Genomic DNA, 20,071 nt, shown 5'->3' with positions numbered 1-20,071 from the left:
AAAGTTATATGGTGCTTTTCCTTTTGTAGTGCCCTTCATGCTTGTGATAACTGATATACAATAACCTTCTCAATAATAAGTTAACGGTAAAAATAGAGGACATCCTGCACAACCTTTTGGAATATTGTCCCTTTCCTGTTGTTCAAGCTATACCTAGATTGCTTTGCAATGTGATAAAAAGCAATGTTCCTTTTACTGATGCAGCATGATCATCTTGGTGCACTCTTCCTCTCTGGTTTCCGTTTGTTTGCATCTGTCAATAGTGTGGTCACAAGTTGCCTCACTTCCTCTCCATGTTAAGCAATGTTTCAAATGTAGGATAGGTCAGCAAAGGGGATTTTTTTTCCATAGAACAGCCACAGATCACAAAAAAAAAAAATTGTTGGTTTTCCGCTGCTACTTGATGTAGCATTCTGTCTGTTTCTGTAATTGTAATTTTTGTTGCCTTTTTAGGACCAAGATGGGCCTCTTGGAATATTGGGGTATTTATGTGTATTCGCTGTGCTGGTGTCCACAGGAACCTGGGTGTCCACATATCCCGGGTGAAGTCTGTCAACTTGGATCAGTGGACACAAGAACAAATACAAGTATGAGAATATCTAACAGTAAAATGATTTATGAGAGGAAATAGAGTGCATATGATAACTTATTTATTCTGATCATCCTTCTTCCCTTTTTTTTTTTTTTTTTTTTTTTTTTTTTTCCCCAGTGTATGGAAGAGATGGGAAATGGAAAAGCAAAAAGACTGTATGAAGCATTTTTACCTGAAAACTTTATCCGGCCGCAGACAGACCAGTATCCTTTGTTTTAGAAGCTAAACAGACCTTGATGATTAGATGAGGTGATGGAGCATGCTACTTCTGTGACATCAGTACTAAGATTCATCAGCTTACATTTAAAAATGTATACCAATTAGGCCAATTGTGGCAGCAAGTCTTAGCACTCATAATACTCAGTGGATGAGAAAAGATACCGTAGATAATCCAGTGTGTAGAAAAGTGGCTTGCTAAATCTGTATAGCTGTCAGCTGGTAACTTTGTATCTGATTGCAGCACTCCCACCACTTGAGGTAGTGATGGCCTTGGTGCTGTCTAATTAGAACTCCTAGGTGATAAGGTAACTGGCCACCCAGTCCATAGTAGGGATGACTCTCTTCCTCCCTCATGTTTTGCAGCCACTAGTACACTTTGCAGGCAGCATTTACAGGATTGCTAAATTGTTGTGCAAGCTGTATGTCAAGTTTTTACAAAAGGTGAGCAATTAAAGTGTATTTATAATTAAACTTGCTTTAGTTGGTTTTACATTCATGTGCCGCTCTTGTGACAATTCCAAAGTTTTAGATTCTCCTTTTAGTTTTTGTCTTGCTGACAATAGAAAATCTTCTACTTTTTGCATATTCCTGTATGCTGTACTTGTGTTTATGATAGCACCAGTGTATAGTGGGTACAACAGTGCACATCCATACATGTCAATGAAAGGCTGTACTTTGCACTCGGACTGCCTGAACAGAAGAGATCCATTAGCAGTTCTGCTGACTGTTCTCAGCTGGCCTAGGTGCAATCCTATTTTTCTCCTTTTTTTTTTTTTTTTCTTCTTCCCTTGGTGTATATCATAAACTATCAACTATGTTTTGTGCCAGGAGAGTTTAGTGTCAGGAAAAAAAAAATTAAAACCCATTACTGGAGCAGTGGCGTTTTGGCAACAAAAAAATATGCTTCACAGGCTTAAACGCGTGTAAACACGCCTAAACGCTAGATACGTTTTAGCTTTAATTTATTTCAGTGGCCAGAATTAATTTTTTAATTCTGACTAATGAAATGAATTAATGCCCAAACGATGTGGGTGAAGACGTGTAAACGGTAGTGGTGCACCGAAATGAAAATTCTGGTGCCGAAAACGAAAATTCAAAATGCACTTGGCAGAAAACCAAAATGCGCAGTTTTTAAAAATGAATATATATTTTTTGGAAAAAAATACACTTTTTTTTTATTAAAAAAACACAATATATACCCCAATTGTTTTGTAACATATGAAATAGGATGTTTACGGTGGGTAAATAGATACGCAACATGTCATGCTTTAAAATTGCGCACGCTCGTGGAATGGCCTGAAACTTCGGTACTTAAAATTCTCCATGGGCGATGCTTTAAAAATTTCTACAGGTTAGTTAAGTTACAGAGGAGGTCTAGTGCGAGAATTATTGCTCTTGCTCTGACGTTCGTGGAGATACCTCACACGTATGGTTTGAACAGTTTTCATATGTGGGCATGGCCTACGTATGCTTTCACCACTACGTGGGGGGAGGGGGCACTTTAAACTTTTTTTTAAAACATTTAATGTGTTTTTTTTGTTTTGCACTGTCCCTTTAAAAAAAATTTTAATCACTTTTATTCTTATGACAAGGAATGCATGCATCCCTTGTGATAGAAATAATTAGTGACAGGTCCTCTTTATGGAGAGATATGGGGTCAATAAGACCCCACATCTCTCCTCTGCAATGTAAAACATTGGATCAAAAAAGCATTGATCTAGTGCTTAAAAAAAAAAAAAGTGACATCGCTCCGGTCCTCCAAGGGCATAGACATGAGTGGAGGCCATCTTTCCTTCACTTATCTCTATGCCCAGCGCTGGGATCGTTTGATGGTTTCTCAGGTAAGGCTGAGAAATAGCGAGGGGCAGCAGCGGCGGGCGGGCGGTGGCAAGGGGTGGGGTTTTTAAGCACCTGTATCAGTGTTTTTTCATCGGCCGATGGGAGAAATGGTATTTTCAGCCGAAACGTTTCAGCCACCGAACTTTCGGTGTATCCCTAGTAAACGGCCAAAAAGCTGCTGCCAGTAGGCAGCTCCCAGAGGAGTTAAACATACAAATGTTTTGCCCAGCACAGTGGCTTAATGGTTAGCACTTTTGCCTGACAGTACTAGGGTCAATGGTTCGATTCCCAACCACAGCACCACCTGCCTGGAGTTTGCATGTTCTCCCTGTGCTTGCATGGGTTTCCTCTAGGTACCCGGTTTTCTTCCACACTCCAAAGACATGCTGGTAGGTGAATTGGATCCTGTCTAAATTGGCCCTAGTATGTGTATGTATGAATGTCAGTTAGGGACCTTAGAATGTACGCCCCTTGAGGGTTAATGACTGATGTGAATGTACAATATATGTATATAAAGCGCTGCGTAAATTGACAGCGCTATATAAGTACTTGAAATAAGTAAATAAATAAATATGCATAAGGCCAACATGGAAAATAATAGCAATGACCACTGTGAAGGAAATGCCAGTATATAAACCAGCAGGTTAGACCAGTGGTGGGCAACCTTTTTTTTTCAACTGAGCCAAATCTCGCTAAAACCATGATTGAAATTTATTTTGAGAGCCACATTTTTAAAACTGAAAATGCATCCCCCATAGTAATTCATCCCCCATATAGTAATTCATCCCCCATAGTAATTCATCCCCCATAGTAATTCATCCCCCCTATAGTAATTCATCCCCCATATTGTGTCAATTCACTTACCTTTGCTCCGCGCGTTCCTCTCGCCGTGTTCCCGCGCCGTTCCGGTCTTCAGGGCGGACTGTGAGAGGAGAGGAGTTCGTCACGCTGCCCCGCCTACATCCTGACAGCCAATGTTTGCCACGCTCCGCGGGCCGGATTAAAAGGTCCGCCGGGCCGTATGCGGGCCGTAGTTTGCCCATTGCTGGGCTAGCTGCAGAGTCCTGACTTTTGGGGCGGCCGCCTGAGAGGAGGGAGGGGAGCGGGCGCCCGGCACACAGAAGAGCCGCGGCTTGCCGACCACTGGGTTAGACCATTTCTCCAAAGCACACGTCGAGCTCTATACTGCACTCAGGAATGTCCTCTTGGAGAATGGTTTGTTTTAATTTCATTAGCAAGGTTCTTCACTGCAGGATTTTCGATGTGTTCAGTTTTATACATACATTACAGGGATCTTGTACACCTAATCCATTTTATTTCCATATAGGCACACTTTTATTGGCTATTGCTGTATGCTCTGCACCTCTGTATCTATCCTTAACATGCAATCTACAGAGCAGTGGAGACCTTTATTAGAGAGAAGTATGAAAAGAAGAAATACATGGATCGCAGTATAGACATAAATGCATTTAGAGTGAGTATTGATGTAAAGCTTGCACAGTGTAGTCTGAAGCTTACTAGTTATTTAGTCGGTGATGTTGGTAAGCATAATATTGTATGTATAGCTCCTATAGTGGTAATGGGGCTACAGAGTAGCTGCAAAAGCTGTATGCTGTTGACTGCTTTCAAATGGAGGACCAGGAAGTTTTTAGCAACAAGCTGAATAGGTATACTTAAATATAGTTTTAAATGTTCCATTTGCCATATTCAGAACATGCACAGTATGCTGATGAAGTCTGCTTACATTTTTATGCTTGAGGGTAACAAGTATACTACAGTAGAAATCTGTGTAACTTACGAGCCAATTTATATCCACCCAATATTAACCTCCCAAAATCATCAAAAAAATCAAAAAAAAAAAAAATGGACACACACTGTCCCAAATATAAATAGGATCGCTAACACTCAACACACTACTACCTCTGTGTCCATAAAGTTAATAATTCATATTGTATTGCGCTCCCAGTGAGAAAATCTGTGATATTAATAACTCTATTTACCCTTGGTAAACAAATATATAATCAGGGGATTTTACAAAAAATATATACAGAATAAAGAATATATATATTATTAAGAAATTATATATATATAATCCACTGATGAAAATATAAATGTGGAAATAATATCCCCAGAAACAATAAGTGATAAAATAATGTGTACTAAAATATAAATATAAATAAATCAATATGCATCATGATTGGTGAATAATCAAACAATACAAATAACTTAAAATATATATATGTACTGCAAATTAATTTGTGATATTAATGTCCTTTAAATACAGTGACTTTGTGCTTGATTAAATCTTGATTTGGTGACTTATTGTGAATCCGTGACTCTCTTTGAATCCTTAATTAGTGAAGATGTATGCTCACCTCCTTATTAGCCTGCAATTAGGCTATACACACTTGTGGTTCACCTCCTATGGAACCTGCTTAGATGGAATTCCTCCTTTACAGATTGTAAAAACGTGGATATCCGTTATCCTCAATTAGCCCATATGCGTTTTTCCATATGTGGGGACAAATTGCCAAACATAGTGTTTTATCCTTATAAAAAGGTTTTGCTTTATTGCTCTCCAACAGGTACACTCACATAAATGTTATGCGGTATAGGATGAATTGCTCAGCTCAAGTAATCCGCCAGCCGTCTAGCCATGCACTCGCCGTCTGTAAAACACTCCGGCTCTCTCCGAGTGACACCGCAGCCACACCCCTACGCGTTACGCCACTGGTCACGTGGCTTCATCAGGAAAAACGCATATGGGCTAATTGAGGATAACGGATATCCACGTTTTTACAATCTGTAAAGGAGGAATTCCATCTAAGCAGGTTCCATAGGAGGTGAACCACAAGTGTGTATAGCCTAATTGCAGGCTAATAAGGAGGTGAGCATACATCTTCACTAATTAAGGATTCAAAGAGAGTCACGGATTCACAATAAGTCACCAAATCAAGATTTAATCAAGCACAAAGTCACTGTATTTAAAGGACATTAATATCACAAATTAATTTGCAGTACATATATATATTTTAAGTTATTTGTATTTGATTATTCACCAATCATGATGCATATTGATTTATTTATATTTATATTTTAGTACACATTATTTTATCACTTATTGTTTCTGGGGATATTATTTCCACATTTATATTTTCATCAGTGGATTATATATATATAATTTCTTAATAATATATATATTCTTTATTCTGTATATATTTTTTGTAAAATCCCCTGATTATATATTTGTTTACCAAGGGTAAATAGAGTTATTAATATCACAGATTTTCTCACTGGGAGCGCAATACAATATGAATTATATACTACAGTAGAACCCACCAGTGCCACACGCTGCCTAAGTTAAAGCTGAACTCCGGCCACAAAAAAAATAAATTTATATGCTATATTCCTTAACTACAAAGGATATACATTCGCCAAAAGGCTTTGCAAACCCTAATTTTACCTTGTGAAAATGTAACTTAATCACTGTATTGTACATAGCCTGTGCAGAGCTGTGGAAGTGGGGTCCAGCAGGTACAGAAGAGGGGGAAGACGAGACTATGTACAAAGAGAGAGCAGCAGTGACAGATCTTTATTACAAGAATTTCCTACACAAAGGCAAAGTTTCACACTTAAAGTGGAGTTCCACCCAGAAGTGGAAGCTCTGCTTGTTTGCCTCCTCCCCCCTCCACTGTCATATTTGGCACCTTTTGGGGGGAGGGGGGAGCAGGTACCTGGATTTGACACTTCCAGCTCAGTTTGCCTCGGCAAAGTGAGATGGAAGTTCAGCCTCCCTCCTTCCTCCCGCAGTCTCCTGGGAAACTTCACAGGTTCCAGAAGACTGCCGGACCAATCGGGATGCACAGCGCAACTCATGCATGTGCAGTGTGTACCTGGTTGTGAAGCTGTTAGTCTGGTGCTCACAGTTGAGATCCGGTGCTGGGGAGAGGAGGAGGAGAGAGGATGGTGCAGGTGAGCACATCGCTGGACCCTGGGACAGGTGAGTGTGGTTTCTTTTTTTTAAAAGTCAGCAGCTACAGTTTTTGTAGCTGCTGACTTTTAATAAACACAAAAACAGCTGGAACTCCACTTTAATTACTGCACAGATTTGGAAGAAATGCACAAAATACACCAAGATTCAAAGAAGAATGCACATGACTCTTGTATTTAGAATCTTTGCTTATACCAGAGTTACAGTTTAACATGGGCAGCCTGGGTTGCATCCTGGAGCCTTGACTGGACATCATTTTGGATGTTACAAGTATGTAATAGATGTATGTTTTATAAAGTGTATTAATAATAAATATTGTTTAATTACATGAGAGTTGATTGCTAATTAACAGCCCATGACATGACACTCTGAGTGGACTTGACTGTATCTAGAAATGTGTTCACTTCATTAGCTGGATCTTTGGTGTTCTAACATCACTTTTTATTTAAGAGGAACCTGTCAGGGTAGAAACAGAGAAGCTGCTGTTTCTGACATATTTGTGCACTAAAGGTGTCCTACATGTTTCACCTGGCTACATGTTATTCATGGTCAATGACTTGTTAGCAGGGATAGAAGTGACCGCCTCAGAGAGTAAACAAATTTGAGTGTATATTTTTATTCTAACAGTTTTCCTTTAAAGCTGAAGTATGCCCAAAAATATTTTGTACATTTTGCACAGTAAAAATAAATTACTTCTAATGAAGTATGCCACATCTCTGGCTGTTGCAACGTTTTTAATTATATTTAGCCCACAGTCTCCTGTCTGCTCTGAATGTCCAACTCTGAAACTTGTAGTTCTGGCTGTAGTACAGACTCACAGGTTGCTCTCCTTAGCACCTCCTCCATTCAGATAAATGCAGATGGAGGATTATTTGATAAATATAAACATTGATAAAAAGAACAGTTAAAGGAAATAAAAGAACGTTATGTTGTCAATGTATTGACTGTAATTTCTGATGATTTTAAAGAAACCCTATCACTGGATTAGCTACAACCAATTACATATATGCAGTCTTTTTTTTTTTTAAGTTTTCAAAGAATTTTATTGACAATATATATGCAGTTCTTAAAGTATCTGCAGGACCCCAGCTGCTCCAGCAAGTTGTTCAGGCTAAGCAGATTTAGCTGTGTTGTTCATCTCTGAAAATAAACACTTCCTGGAGTGTCAAAACAAATAACTTCCAGGCCACCTGCGGTCACTCCTCTCCTGTCCCTTCACTGTTAATTTTGTACTCCTTCTGTGAGAAAAATCCCAAAACAATGAAAGTGAATAGGAAAATAATGGCCTAAAATACAACAGCAGCATTACTATTAGGTTGCTTTCACTTCTGATCCTATGAGATTAGTAGATAAGACGACACATTACCAGATGGCACAAATGCAATTCGACCATGTCCATTGTGGTGACAGGGTCTCTTTAGTTTTTCCTTATTAATTGCTATCAATCACGTGACTATAAACCTTCAAAGCCAGTATACTCGGAGATAAACACTTGGGCAAGAATTTGGTATAGCAAGAATATATATTTTTTTTTTTTTTTGTAACAGAAAGAGAGAGAAAGCAAGTGGAAGAAATCGGAGTCTGCTCCTGAAATAAAGTCAGAGACTGTCATATTTGAGAAGGTTAAACTGGTAAGTATCTTGTCTTCTATGCCCTGTATTTAAAATTCAAAGATGAAACCCATTGTGTTTATAATAAAAGGATGGTCTGGGGTGGAGTGATGTAATCTATTATAAGCTGATAGCTGTACCAAGGTTCTCATATGTACTCTTAAAGTGGAACTAAGCTGTATCTGAGAACCACAAACTGTAAACGCTGTTTGATTATTTTTTTTATATTCAAAAAACTCCTCGATGAGTGTGTGGCAACTGCGCTGCAAGATGGCCACTAAGTGAGACCGCTCCACAGCTGGGGAGATCGCATCGCACAAGGACTTGCGGATGTCCCTACACTCCTCACTTACCGGGGACTCCTGGGAATGCCCCGATGGGGGGAAAAAAGAAGCCCCTGCACCCAGTAAATTGGAGGGGTTTTTCCCTCCTCCTCCCCAGAGGCTCCGATGAGATGGTGGCGGCCGCCGTTCCTCATCACAGGCTGCGACGGAGCGTGACACGCTGCCATGCCAGCACAGCACAGAGGGGAATGGCCAGTGCAATCCAGGGGAATCCTCCAGCTCTGGTACCTCCTCACCCTCTGTTCACAGCTCAGTCAAGTCCAGACCCCACATGGATGAGGATGAAGACCATCTTACTTATATGGGCATGGAGGTAGGCACATCTCACTCTAATTCCTCCCCCACTACGGACAGACCTGACCCCATAGCTAATTTCCCCACTACGAGACAGTCGGTGTCGACTCCACATTAAAGGACATGCTATTATCCCTATGAGCATCCCTGCAAACCGACATGCTTTCCTACATCCGCAACTTTAAAGGGGAACTCTGTGCGTTAGGTGACAGAGTGGGGCAGATTGCAGACAAACTGGGAGAATATGCCACCTCTTTCAACTCCTTTCTAGATGCCAATAGCACTTACTCGGAAGACGTTCAGTGGCTTAAAATGAAAATGGCTTTTTTTGAGGATAGATCCCGAAGAAATAACATAAATATCCGCGGGATCCCTGAATCTGTGCATCAGGCCCAACTGGCTCATTATGTACAAGATTTATTTTTTTCTGTTGCTCCTGACCTGACGCTGGCAGACCTCACTATTGACAGGACCCATAGGATACCGAAGCCAAGCCATCTGTCCCAATCCATCCCAAGGAATGTGCAGCTAAGGGTGCACTTCTTCCAGGTCAAGGAAAGGGTTATGCAGGCTTTCCGTTCTTCCAAAAATATTTTGGAGAAATTTCCCACATTGCAGTTTCTTCCTGACGTTTCACAATACACCCTCCAGAGGTGCATAAATTTAATGACAGTTACTAAAGCTCTTCGGAACCATAAAATCATTTATGATTGGTGCTATCCGTGCTCTTTAATCATTACTCATAATGGGGAATCTTCTACTATTTCATCTCTGGAAAGTGGCCTCCAACTGCTTAGAAGATGGGATATTATTCCTGAGGAACACCCTCCTTCTACAGGGCTACCTGGGCCCCGCCCGATTACTTCCAACTGGCAAGTTGTATCACGCAGGAAGTCTTACCCTCCTCAAGGTCAGCATGAGTCCTAAGCACTCCTCGGGGGTCTCCTACCCCAATACTCCCCAGCTGAGCCTTAGATGTCTACACCTTTCTTCACCCGTCTAGTTCGGCAGTTTGTTGCACTCAGTTCTTCAAACCTTTTTTACCTTCCCTACCCCATTATGCCTTTTCTCAAGTTTCAACTCCTCTACTCCTCATGCCTTGCAGTTGGTGATACTCATTTGAAAATTGTCGTTGCCACTTTCAAATCTTTGATTACTACCTTACCTTGAGGTGGTCCACCTCCCAGTCAGCTCTGAACAGAACCTACAAATCTTCACTCATTCGATTTTTTTTTTTTTAATGGGACTTAAAATATGTTAGAGGCCTAAACCACCCCGCGAAGAGATCCTCGATGTGGAAGGAAGCCTCCAATCTCAAAGCTGACATACTCTGCATACAAGAGACTAATTTTCATGCTATTCATACCCCTAGTTGTACCCATAAAGCATTCTCTCACATCTTTCGGGCTTTGGCCCCCTGCAAAAAAAGGTGTGTTGACGGCAATAAAGAGCTCTTTCCTTTGTCTGCAAGGACTCAATCCTGGATTCACAGGGCAGGTATATTGTCCTACTATGTGACATTAACAACCAGCCTTACACCCTGATGAATTTCTATGCCCCCAACAAGCATCAACTTAGATTCCTCTGAAAACTCCTCCGGAAGGTGGACAAGATTAAGTATGGCCGTTTGCTCCTCTGTGGAGACTTTAATTTAACAGTGGACCCTTCCATGGATTCATCCAAGTACTTGAAGAAATCGACCCCTGCTCTCCACTCACTATTACATTCTGAAGATCTGTTTGATGTTTGGCGCTGCTAGAATGCTGCTGAGAAGGACTTCACATTTTTCTCTTCTACAAATGCCACATATTCTTGCATTTTGATGGTTTTGACAGATAAATGGCTGCTTCAACAGGCCTTCTTCTCCTCTATCTCTGACATCACCTGGTCGGACAATGCAGTTATATCTCTGCACATAGAGGAGAGGGAGCCCTGTTATCCGATACACCTTTTGGCTTTGCAATTCTAAAATTATCAATGTTCCTGCCAATGTGTCACTGCTCTCTCAGCATCTCCGGGACTATTTCAAAACGAACTCTGCCTCTTCTACTGACAACTTCTTCATTTGGAATGCCCCTAAGGCTTATATGAGGGGTGTAATAATTCAGCTTTGCGCTAGAGTCAAGAAGCACTATAACCTTCGATTTGAACTCAATCCTGAACAATAAGGCTCACTTTGACCCAACCTGTACCTCCTATCCTTCACAACCTTAGACTTGAATTGAGAGAGCTTCTGTTTGAACAGTATGATAAGATATCAAGAACCTGCAAAATTAGACACGACTCCAATGGCAATCAAGCTGGGAGACTCTTAGCTAACAGACTTAAGTCATACAGGGCTACCTCTAAAATATCCCATCTCTTGCACCCTCTCACTAATCAGTAAATCACTACTCCCCTGGAAATCGCCAACTCCTTCGCAGATTATTACAGTACTCTGTATAATCTTAAAAATGATCCACTCACCCCCCAACCTAATGCTCAGGTTATTGGTGATTCTTGGCTCCGCTTCAGATCCCCTCTTTATCTGAGTGGCATCTCTCTACTTTGAATGACACCCTTCACTGAAGTTGAAATTGTCAGTTATAGATTCCCTCCCTATCGGGAAGTCTCCGGGACCTGATGGGTTCACTAATGAATATTATAAACGTTTCAAAGCTCAATTGGCTCCAAATCTGAGCCTGGTTTTCCATGATGCTATGTCCCAGGCTTTTCCCCCAGAGATGCTGAGAGCCTATGTAGTAACCATCCCTAAAGCGGGTAAAGACCCGACCACTCCCGCAAGCTTTCAACCCATTTCTTTGCTCAATACAGATGTTAACATTTACGCTAAACTGTTGGTAGGATGCTTGTTCGATATCCTCCTGAATCTGTTCAAGCCAGATCAAACTGGTTTTACAAAAGGCAGGCAGGCTTCTGATGCGACTAGACGCTTAAATAATCTTCCACACTATGCGGAGACCCATCGAATGCCTTCTCTGCTTCTCTCACTTGACACGGAGAAGGCATTCGATCGGATCCACTGGGGGTACATGACGGTAGTGCTGTCCAAGTTTGGCTTCCAGGGACCATAATGTCAACCATCCTAGCACTCTACTTGTGCCCAACCGCACAGTTATACACGTCTAATCTCCTTTCTAGACCATTTGATATCATGAACGGCACACGCCAGGGGTGTCCTCTGTCCCCCTCGATATTTAAACTCTTGATAGAACCCTTAGCAGAGGCCATTCACTCACACTCCCACATCGCAGGCTTCCACATTGGCCAATAGGCCCATTCTATTAGTCTCTTCTGATGACATTATCCTCCTACTTACTAACCCTTGGACTTCTTTGCCCCAGGCCCACCACATCCTATCCAGGTTTAGTGAAATCTCATACTACAAGGTCAGTTATTCAAAATCATTGATTTTAGACTTAGGCACCCCGGACTCAGACAGGCAATTACTGCAAAAATCCCTCCCGTATTTATGGGCCTCTCATGGAGGCTCATATCTAGGTATAACCCTGACCCCTTCCACGAAACACCTTACCCACGTTAACTTCCAGATTTTAGCTAAAAAAAACTCTCACAAGAACTAGTCCGCCTAAGGTTGAACTATCCTGGTCTGGCCGCCTTGCTTCTTACAAATGCTTATTCTCCCCCAAATCCTCTACCTCTTTAGAACTTTGGCTTCTCCGGTTCCTTCGACATACACCAGTTCTCTACAAAATGCGTTGAAACAGTTTGTTTGGCAGGGCAAGAGAGCCAGATGCTCTCATGCCCTTCTAATGAAACATAGACATGCAGGCGGAATGGGTATGATTGACATCAAAGATTATTGGCTGCCTGCCTAGACCAACTGAAACATTGGTTCGTACCCTCATCTGCCTCGTATTGGCTAGCTGTAGAGCACTCCTTCGGGCCCGTGATCTCTGTTCTCTCTTGATTGCTGACATATGGAAACCCTTTTTTTTTAAAATAAATTTTCCCCCCTATGAGAGCCTCTCTTCTTGCTTGGAGAGAAATGTATAGATTCCCTGGTTCGGGATTCTTTGACACGCCACTCCACTCCACATACCTCTTCTGACAATACACTCTCTTATCCCACATATAATTCTTAGGCCTTGGTTATCGAAAGGTATCATTGTCATAAATGATATTATGTCGCACGGGTTATCCCTTTCCGTGGCCGCCCTACGGATGCGTATTGGGCTGACAGATGCAGATTATTTCCATTATCTCTGAGTTCAACATCTTCTGTTAGCTTCACCTCCCCCGGTAATCCATTTACCCCAACGTCTAATACAATTTTTTTCTATCTCCCAACCCCCCCCCCCCCCCAAAAGTAAGGGTATTTATCTAATATACAACATCTTAAAAGAGAAATTGACCTTTCTCAAACTAGGACCCTTACGCTGGGAAGATGATTTGAATTCCTTCTTTGCTCCCTCCCAATGGAAGAATGCTCTCAAATTAATTTATAAAGCCTCACACTGTGTACAGCGTTGGGAATTAACTCAAAAAATATATCTCTGCTGGTAACTCACTCCTTTTCTTGTGGCCCAATTCTCTCAGTCCCAGTCCCCACTATGTTGGCGTGGGTGTAATCAAGTTGGCAATTTTGTCCACTTATTCTGGACCTGTAAAAGTGTTATCAGTTTCTGGAACAAAATCTTTACAGTACTCTCAGATGTAGAAGGTCACAGAATCACTCCCAATGCTGCCTTAGCGATACTAAATCTAGGCATTGAGGACGTCCCTTGTTCTGCTCGCATATTCACCACACATGTTCTTATCGCTGCCAGGTTCATGATAACCCGGAACTGGAAAGCCCAAAATGCTCCCAATGCCTCTGAAGCTCCAGATCTTGTTAAACTCCATTACTTTTATGAACGTTCCTTAGCAACTTGGTCAGGCCAAATCTCGGCCTTTGACTCTGATTGGGAACCCTGGACTTCCTGGTCGAACAGGTGCCCTTAGTCACTTCAAGCCATGGAATTTCAGTGTGATTCACCTTAGTCCCTTCCCTTTGTGACCATCTTTACTGATTTCTTGGTGACTTAATAACCGGTACTCCAACTGCAATCCCTTTGTCTTCATATATGTTTGTGTTTCATTATGATTCTTTGTTTCCCCTATTATACATGATTACTGCTTTTATTGCAAGCATGCATGTGGCGGAATAACATGTATGTTTTTCTTGTGTAAAATCAATAAATTTATTGGGGGGGAAAAAAAACAAAAAAAGACAAACTCCTCAATTCAACCCTGTCTCCATGTTTTATTTTGTTGAATCACTTTGAAAATCGCTCTCATAGCATTTCTAGCCATGGCTATCTTGAGTAAGAGCAGATGATTTATGTAATATTTTTACTTTCTGGAATCCATCTGCCCTTATCTCAGTCATGCAGGCAGGAGGGTATGCTTAGCTGAGAAAGCCCCTTCTCCCCTCCTCTAGATGAAAGGGAAAAAAATGCCCATGAAGACTCCTGGGATGTATGACCTCATTTTGCCCAAGACCATTAAACCAGGAAGAAATCTGAAGTAATGTAAGGGAAAAAAAGTTTTTTAAAAAAGGAAATATAATATACCTTCCTATCTATTTACTAATACTAGCTGCAAAAAAGATTAAAAATAGATAATGTTGGTTCTGATAGTTTAGTTCTGCTTTAAAGTAGACCTGACCCAATTACTAAAATCTTATATAAGCATACACATAAGTGTATTTTTTTAAAGCTGCTTTTTCATCTTTTTAAACCTGCAGCTTTCCATAAAATAATACTTAATACTGCTATGAAGGGGTCCTACTTCAGGCACTTCCTGTTTTGGGGTAACTGTCTCCCAACTGTACTTTTGCATTCCCTGCCACAGTATATCCTGGTGGAACCTACATATGGCTCTGCCAATATGCATTATGCAATCACAGCTTCTCTTTTGGCCAAAAATACTCTCACCGGCCACTTTATTAGGTACACCAGTTCAATTGCTTGGTAACACAAATTGCTAATCAGCCAATCACAGGGCAGCAGCTCAGTGCATTTAGGCATGTAGACATGGTGAAGTTGACTTCAAACCGAGCATCAGAATGGGGAAGAAAGTGACTTTGAACGTGGCATGGTTATTGGTGCCAGACAGGCTGGTCTGAGTATTTCAAACACTGCTGATCTACTGGGATTTTCACACACAACCATCAATAGGGTTTACCGAGAATGGTCCGAAAAAGAGAAAATATCCAGTGAGCGGCAGTTGTGTGGACGAAAACGCCTTGATGAAGTCAGAAGAGAATGGGCAAACTGATTGCTGCGACATTCAGATGTTAGGGACAGAACATGAAAGCATGGATCCATCCTGCCTTGTATCAGCAGTTCAGACTGGTGTTGGTGTAATGGTGTAGGGGATTTTTCCTTTGCACTAGCAAGGTGTACCTAATAAACTGGCCGGTGTTAGTAGTTTGTGGCAATGGTTTTGGACTGTATTTTGAACCAGAGTTCCTCTGGAGGTTGCTAAGGGGTTCCTTGAGCAGTCAGCAATTTTTGACTCTCAAATACTGTATGAAATTACTGACACCAGTATTTATGTATTTATTTATTTTTAAGCTATCTCTTTGGAAGGTATTGTTCCCACTGGCCACCAGTTTTAATGGGCATTCTTCCTATGGCCACCAATGTAAAGAGGACATTTTTCACTAACCATCAATGAAAGGCTCCACTTACACGTGTGCAACTCCAAAATCGATTGTGACTCTTAATGTGACTTTACACTCCCTGGCACTCAAGTCACATCAAAATAGTCTAGGAGCCTTTTCAAAGTCGCCGCGACTTTAAAGTGTTACGAAACCCACAACAGTAAAATCAGTCTGTATATGAACTAAAGCATGCTTATTATAATCACTGTGGAACTTAAGGGATTATTTCTCCACATTGTGTAAAAAGGATTTTTGATCCTGCCTTCTCTGATCCTCCCCTTCTTCCAGTGTCTCCTAAGTATCTCCTGATAGAACAGAGGCTCGGGGGCAAGCTGCACATGCTCAGTTTGGTGTGTATTGCTAGAGAGGATTTTTTTATTTTTCTTTTGCGAGTGCATGTGATCAGCACAGGGCCAATCAGCACTGTCCAGATAGAGGTCAGGGGTCCTGCTTTTCCTACAGGAGAATGAAAACTCCTTCTACAAGCTGTAACCAGTGCTCTGTTGGACAATGATAAGAGGTCACAAGATGGCTATATACTGCTGATGAGGAAAGGTATTTAGCAGTTTATATTTCTATAATAATTGCATTTCCATGTTCTGTGTACTGTGGGAGACCAGATATATTGAATGCAGGGTCCTGGGTTTAGTAACACTTTTACGTCACATAGATCCGCATTGATGCCTTTGAAAACAATGGGCTAGGACTTGTCATGCAACTTTGTGTCCAAAGTCATATGACAAGTCGCACAAGTGTGAATGGAGCCAAAAAGGTTGAGAGCAGCTGCTTTAGGTGCACCAGTGAGTAAATTTGTTGAGCTTTCAACGTGATCATTTGGATCTCAGTGTAAATTAGATGTTTATTTATTGCTAAGTACTATAGCACAATTTACACACCCTCCGATGCCATGAATTATTTTGTGTCACTGCAAATTAAAGTGACTCTAAACAATATCCTTATTCTCCAAAACAATCTATACACGTCCACTACTGGTTTTTTTTTTTTTTTCTTCTAACCACCAGTGGGGTCAAATCTACAACTGTTTTTGGCCGCAGTGATCAGAAAATTTTAAAAGAGTGGGCTGATAATTTTTTATAAATCAAATTTCTAACAGTTCAAGTAGTTTTTGTTCAAACGCATCCGTTCACTCCAAGATCAAAATAGTAAAAGCAAAATTCTTTTTAATAATGTTGGTCAAATCAAGTGTGCTGATGAGCACATTTGTTTGAAAATCCACTAGTGTTTGGCCAGCTTAACTGCATTTTTCTGTCTCCTAGTAATGTTCTCTGCAAGCTCCCAAGAGTCTCCTTTTTCTCACTCAGGTCCTTTTGGTTTGAATGAGTAATGCACATTAGCTGTGGTCATGTGCACTGCTCTATGCACATTACAAATTCCATAGTCCCTAGTCCATCTCAGGAATGAGCAAGAGAGTGGTGACTATGTCCATACATACAGTGGACCTATGGAGAGTGAATGTAGCCATCCTCTTAACAGGATGTCAGTTCCCAGCAGCAAAGAATTAAAAAATTAATTTGGGGATTTGATGACGGCTGAGACCTATAGAAAGGGCATACGTACTCTAACAGTACAAACAAATGGCAACTGCCCCAATCTATAACTGGCCTTTGCAGCAAAGTACACATACATGGATGTTTGTCATAACTTATGTGATTGGCACAGAAAACTCAGCCTGCCTGACAGAATTTGATATCCTACATCCCGGAAGAGTAAGGTACATAGACATACCTTATTATTGAATCCAGATGGGTCAAAAGACAGCCATCTTATGTTACTAGAGTATAGAAATTTATAGTGTGTTAATTTGTAAAAGTCTTGATTTAGTAATTTGATGTAAAATTGTAAAATACACATTTCAGGTGGGCATGCAACATCAAGGATTTTGAACTTTGAGTCATTACTACAGATCACTGTTGCAGCCAATATTAGGCCTCTTTCACACGAGCGTTCCGTATGTCTGTTTTTTTATCTGTCCGTTTACGGCTTAAAACGGACACCCATGTATTTCTATGGACTAACGGATGAACATCCATTGACATCCGTCCATGTCCGTATCCGTTAACATCCGTTTTTTTTGAACGGAAGAAAACCCTATTTTTCTTCCGTTTAAAAAAAAAAAAACGGATGAAAAACTGATGAAAACTGATCCGTTTTTTCCATCAGTTCAGTCGCATTTTTTCAAAGAAAAAACAGAACGCCTGTGCGAAAGGACCCTAACTGTTTAATATGTTTAGCATTTACTATTGCATGTCACTGTGTAAACTTGATTTTCCCCTGTCTCTTTAGCCACAGAAAAAGGAAGACGCTAAGGCTCCTAAGGTGTCTCCCCAGAAGGCAGCGGAACCTGTTATGGATCTGTTAGGCCTTGGTGAGAAACTATTCAATAATGCTACCTGATGTCTGCTGTGTTTCCAATTTAAAATCTACATGAATTTTTATACACACACACACACCCCGTATTTTTCGCTCCATAAGACTCGCCTCACCATAAGACGCACCTAGGTTTTAGAGGAGGAAAACAAGAAAAAATATTCTGATCCAATGGACTGCAGACATAGTACAGGAAATGACCAGAGACTGCAGACATAGTACAGGAGATGGCCAGAGACTGCGGACCTTTGTGGAGCGGGGGGAAGGAGAGTGGGTACCCAAATTTGACAGGTACCCGCTTTCTCTTCCGCTTCGATCACCTAGGCGATCGGAAGCGGAAGTTGTCCTCCCTCCCCGTAGTCTTCTGGGACCTGTCACGGGCCATTCACAAAGCGCAGCGCTTCTCACGCATGCGCAGTAGGCACCCGGCTGTGAAGCCGTAAGCTGTCACAGCCTGGTGCCCACACTAAACATGCCGGCGCCAGGGAGAGAAGACGGCTGGTGAAACCAGCGGTGGTGAGGACACCGCTGGACTGAGTAACAGGTAAATGGCTGTATTTTAAAAGTCAACAACTACAGTTTTTGTAGCTGCTGACTTTTTTTTTTTTTTCCAGCTGGAACTCCACTTTAAAGGGTAGCTGCTTTGGTCCCTGCCACAGAAGAGCCGAGCGGCCGGCCTGATATTCTAACATAGCAGCGGGAATACCAGGCTGGCAGCTCCATAAGACGCACAGACATTTCCCCATTTTGGAGCGTAAAATACGAGATGGATAGATAAAAACAGGTTTTAGGTTGTGGGGTTTTTTAGGTTTTAATATTCATACAAACCCAGTTTTCTTTGCCATTGAAGGTATATATTTTTTTTTTTTAATCAACTCTGATCTTTCACACTAATTATGTTGCAAAGTAGCCTTTCTCAATATCCAGCCCTGCACAGCTCCTAAACTGATTCTCTACAGTTTTTTTTATATTTTGATTTTTTAAATACTTTTATTCTTTAGGTCAGATATAAATAATATTTTATATGATCATCCAGTATTTACTTTTTCTAGCCAGCCAGTGGAGTGCTAGATGTGGTGCACTAAAGAAATAAAATCCTGCTTGCTGCATCTTTGATGTGCTTTCATGAAACTGCACATTTATATAAAGTCCGTGGTAATGTGCCTAAACTGTAACACACTTCACAGATGTGAACTGTCCCTTAGGGTTTACCCAGATTATGCTCAATAAAGTGTTAGGTCTCTTCCACATGGATGTCGTAATGCTGGCAGAAAGATTCTAAGAGAAAAACACGAGTTGTGTTCCATAAAGACACAGAAAATTCTTCATACTGTTATAGCTGCCAGTGTTTCAATTATGTGTATACACTGATATGCATTTGTTTTTATTTGTTAATTACTGCATTCAGATATAAAATTTTCTACACAGCTGTGTGCATTGTCTAATAGACAACAATGCACCTGTGTTTAAAGCTGTAAAAAAAACAAAAACGATAACATGGTTACAAATGTGAAGTTATTTCACCTGTATGCAAGAAGCCTTAATATATTCTGAACAAGCAGTGCAGTTCACATCCAGTAGCTTTGGGAAATGTGGAGAAATTCATCTACAAAGTTTGCAAACACTGGCATTGTTCTTTGCTGTTTTCTTAATACTTTGTGTTTGGGTATAAAATGTGGAAATACAGACTTTAGATGCAACCCAGATTGGCTGTACACGGTGTCGGTCTATGTTTACATTGGTTTTCCTAACCTATTGACTGTGCTGCATTGCTACTGCTTTGAATCTATTTATAAATCCCATGAACGCATCCTCTACAGATTGTGAAATATACAATCATAATCTAGTTTGTAAACTTTTAAAAGTACAGTTCAACCCAAACCTTTCCATTTTCTTGCCAGTTTACACCTGAATCGCACAGGAACATGGTCCACGTTCCTGTGCGACTCAGTGCTGTGCAATTTCCATTTCATTTGAATGGGTTGAAATTGCACTGGATTGCACCAAAAGTAGTCCATGTGCTACTTTTCAAAAACTCACTGTGTTGGATCGCATGGTACTGTGGAAACATTCAATCCAGTGCAGACAAACACTGCATTTGGGGTGTTTTTAGGTTTATATTGA

The 20,071-nt window shown here is 40.9% G+C and overlaps 1 protein-coding gene across 2 annotated transcripts in view; it reads left to right on the top strand.

Annotated features, from left to right (window-relative positions):
• The window catches only part of SMAP2 (small ArfGAP2), a 56,414-nt gene that overhangs the window by 15,484 nt on the left and 20,859 nt on the right, over positions 1-20,071 (top strand). For both annotated transcript variants that reach the window (XR_016312265.1, XM_089673876.1), the window contains exons 2-6: positions 454-587; positions 710-795; positions 4,046-4,124; positions 8,189-8,272; positions 17,864-17,945. Coding sequence is in view for 1 of the 2 variants with exons in the window: in XM_089673876.1 (XP_089530002.1) it covers positions 454-587; positions 710-795; positions 4,046-4,124; positions 8,189-8,272; positions 17,864-17,945 (465 nt within the window). In the remaining variant the exon portion in view is untranslated. The remainder of the gene's footprint in view (positions 1-453; positions 588-709; positions 796-4,045; positions 4,125-8,188; positions 8,273-17,863; positions 17,946-20,071) is intronic.

This window comes from Staurois parvus, unplaced genomic scaffold, assembly GCF_062004578.1.
Source record: "Staurois parvus isolate SC_StPar_1 unplaced genomic scaffold, SC_StPar_1.0 ptg000145l, whole genome shotgun sequence".
Lineage (NCBI taxonomy): Eukaryota > Metazoa > Chordata > Amphibia > Anura > Ranidae > Staurois > Staurois parvus.
Note: the sequence above shows the minus strand (reverse complement) of the source record. Positions and strands in the feature narration are given on the sequence as shown.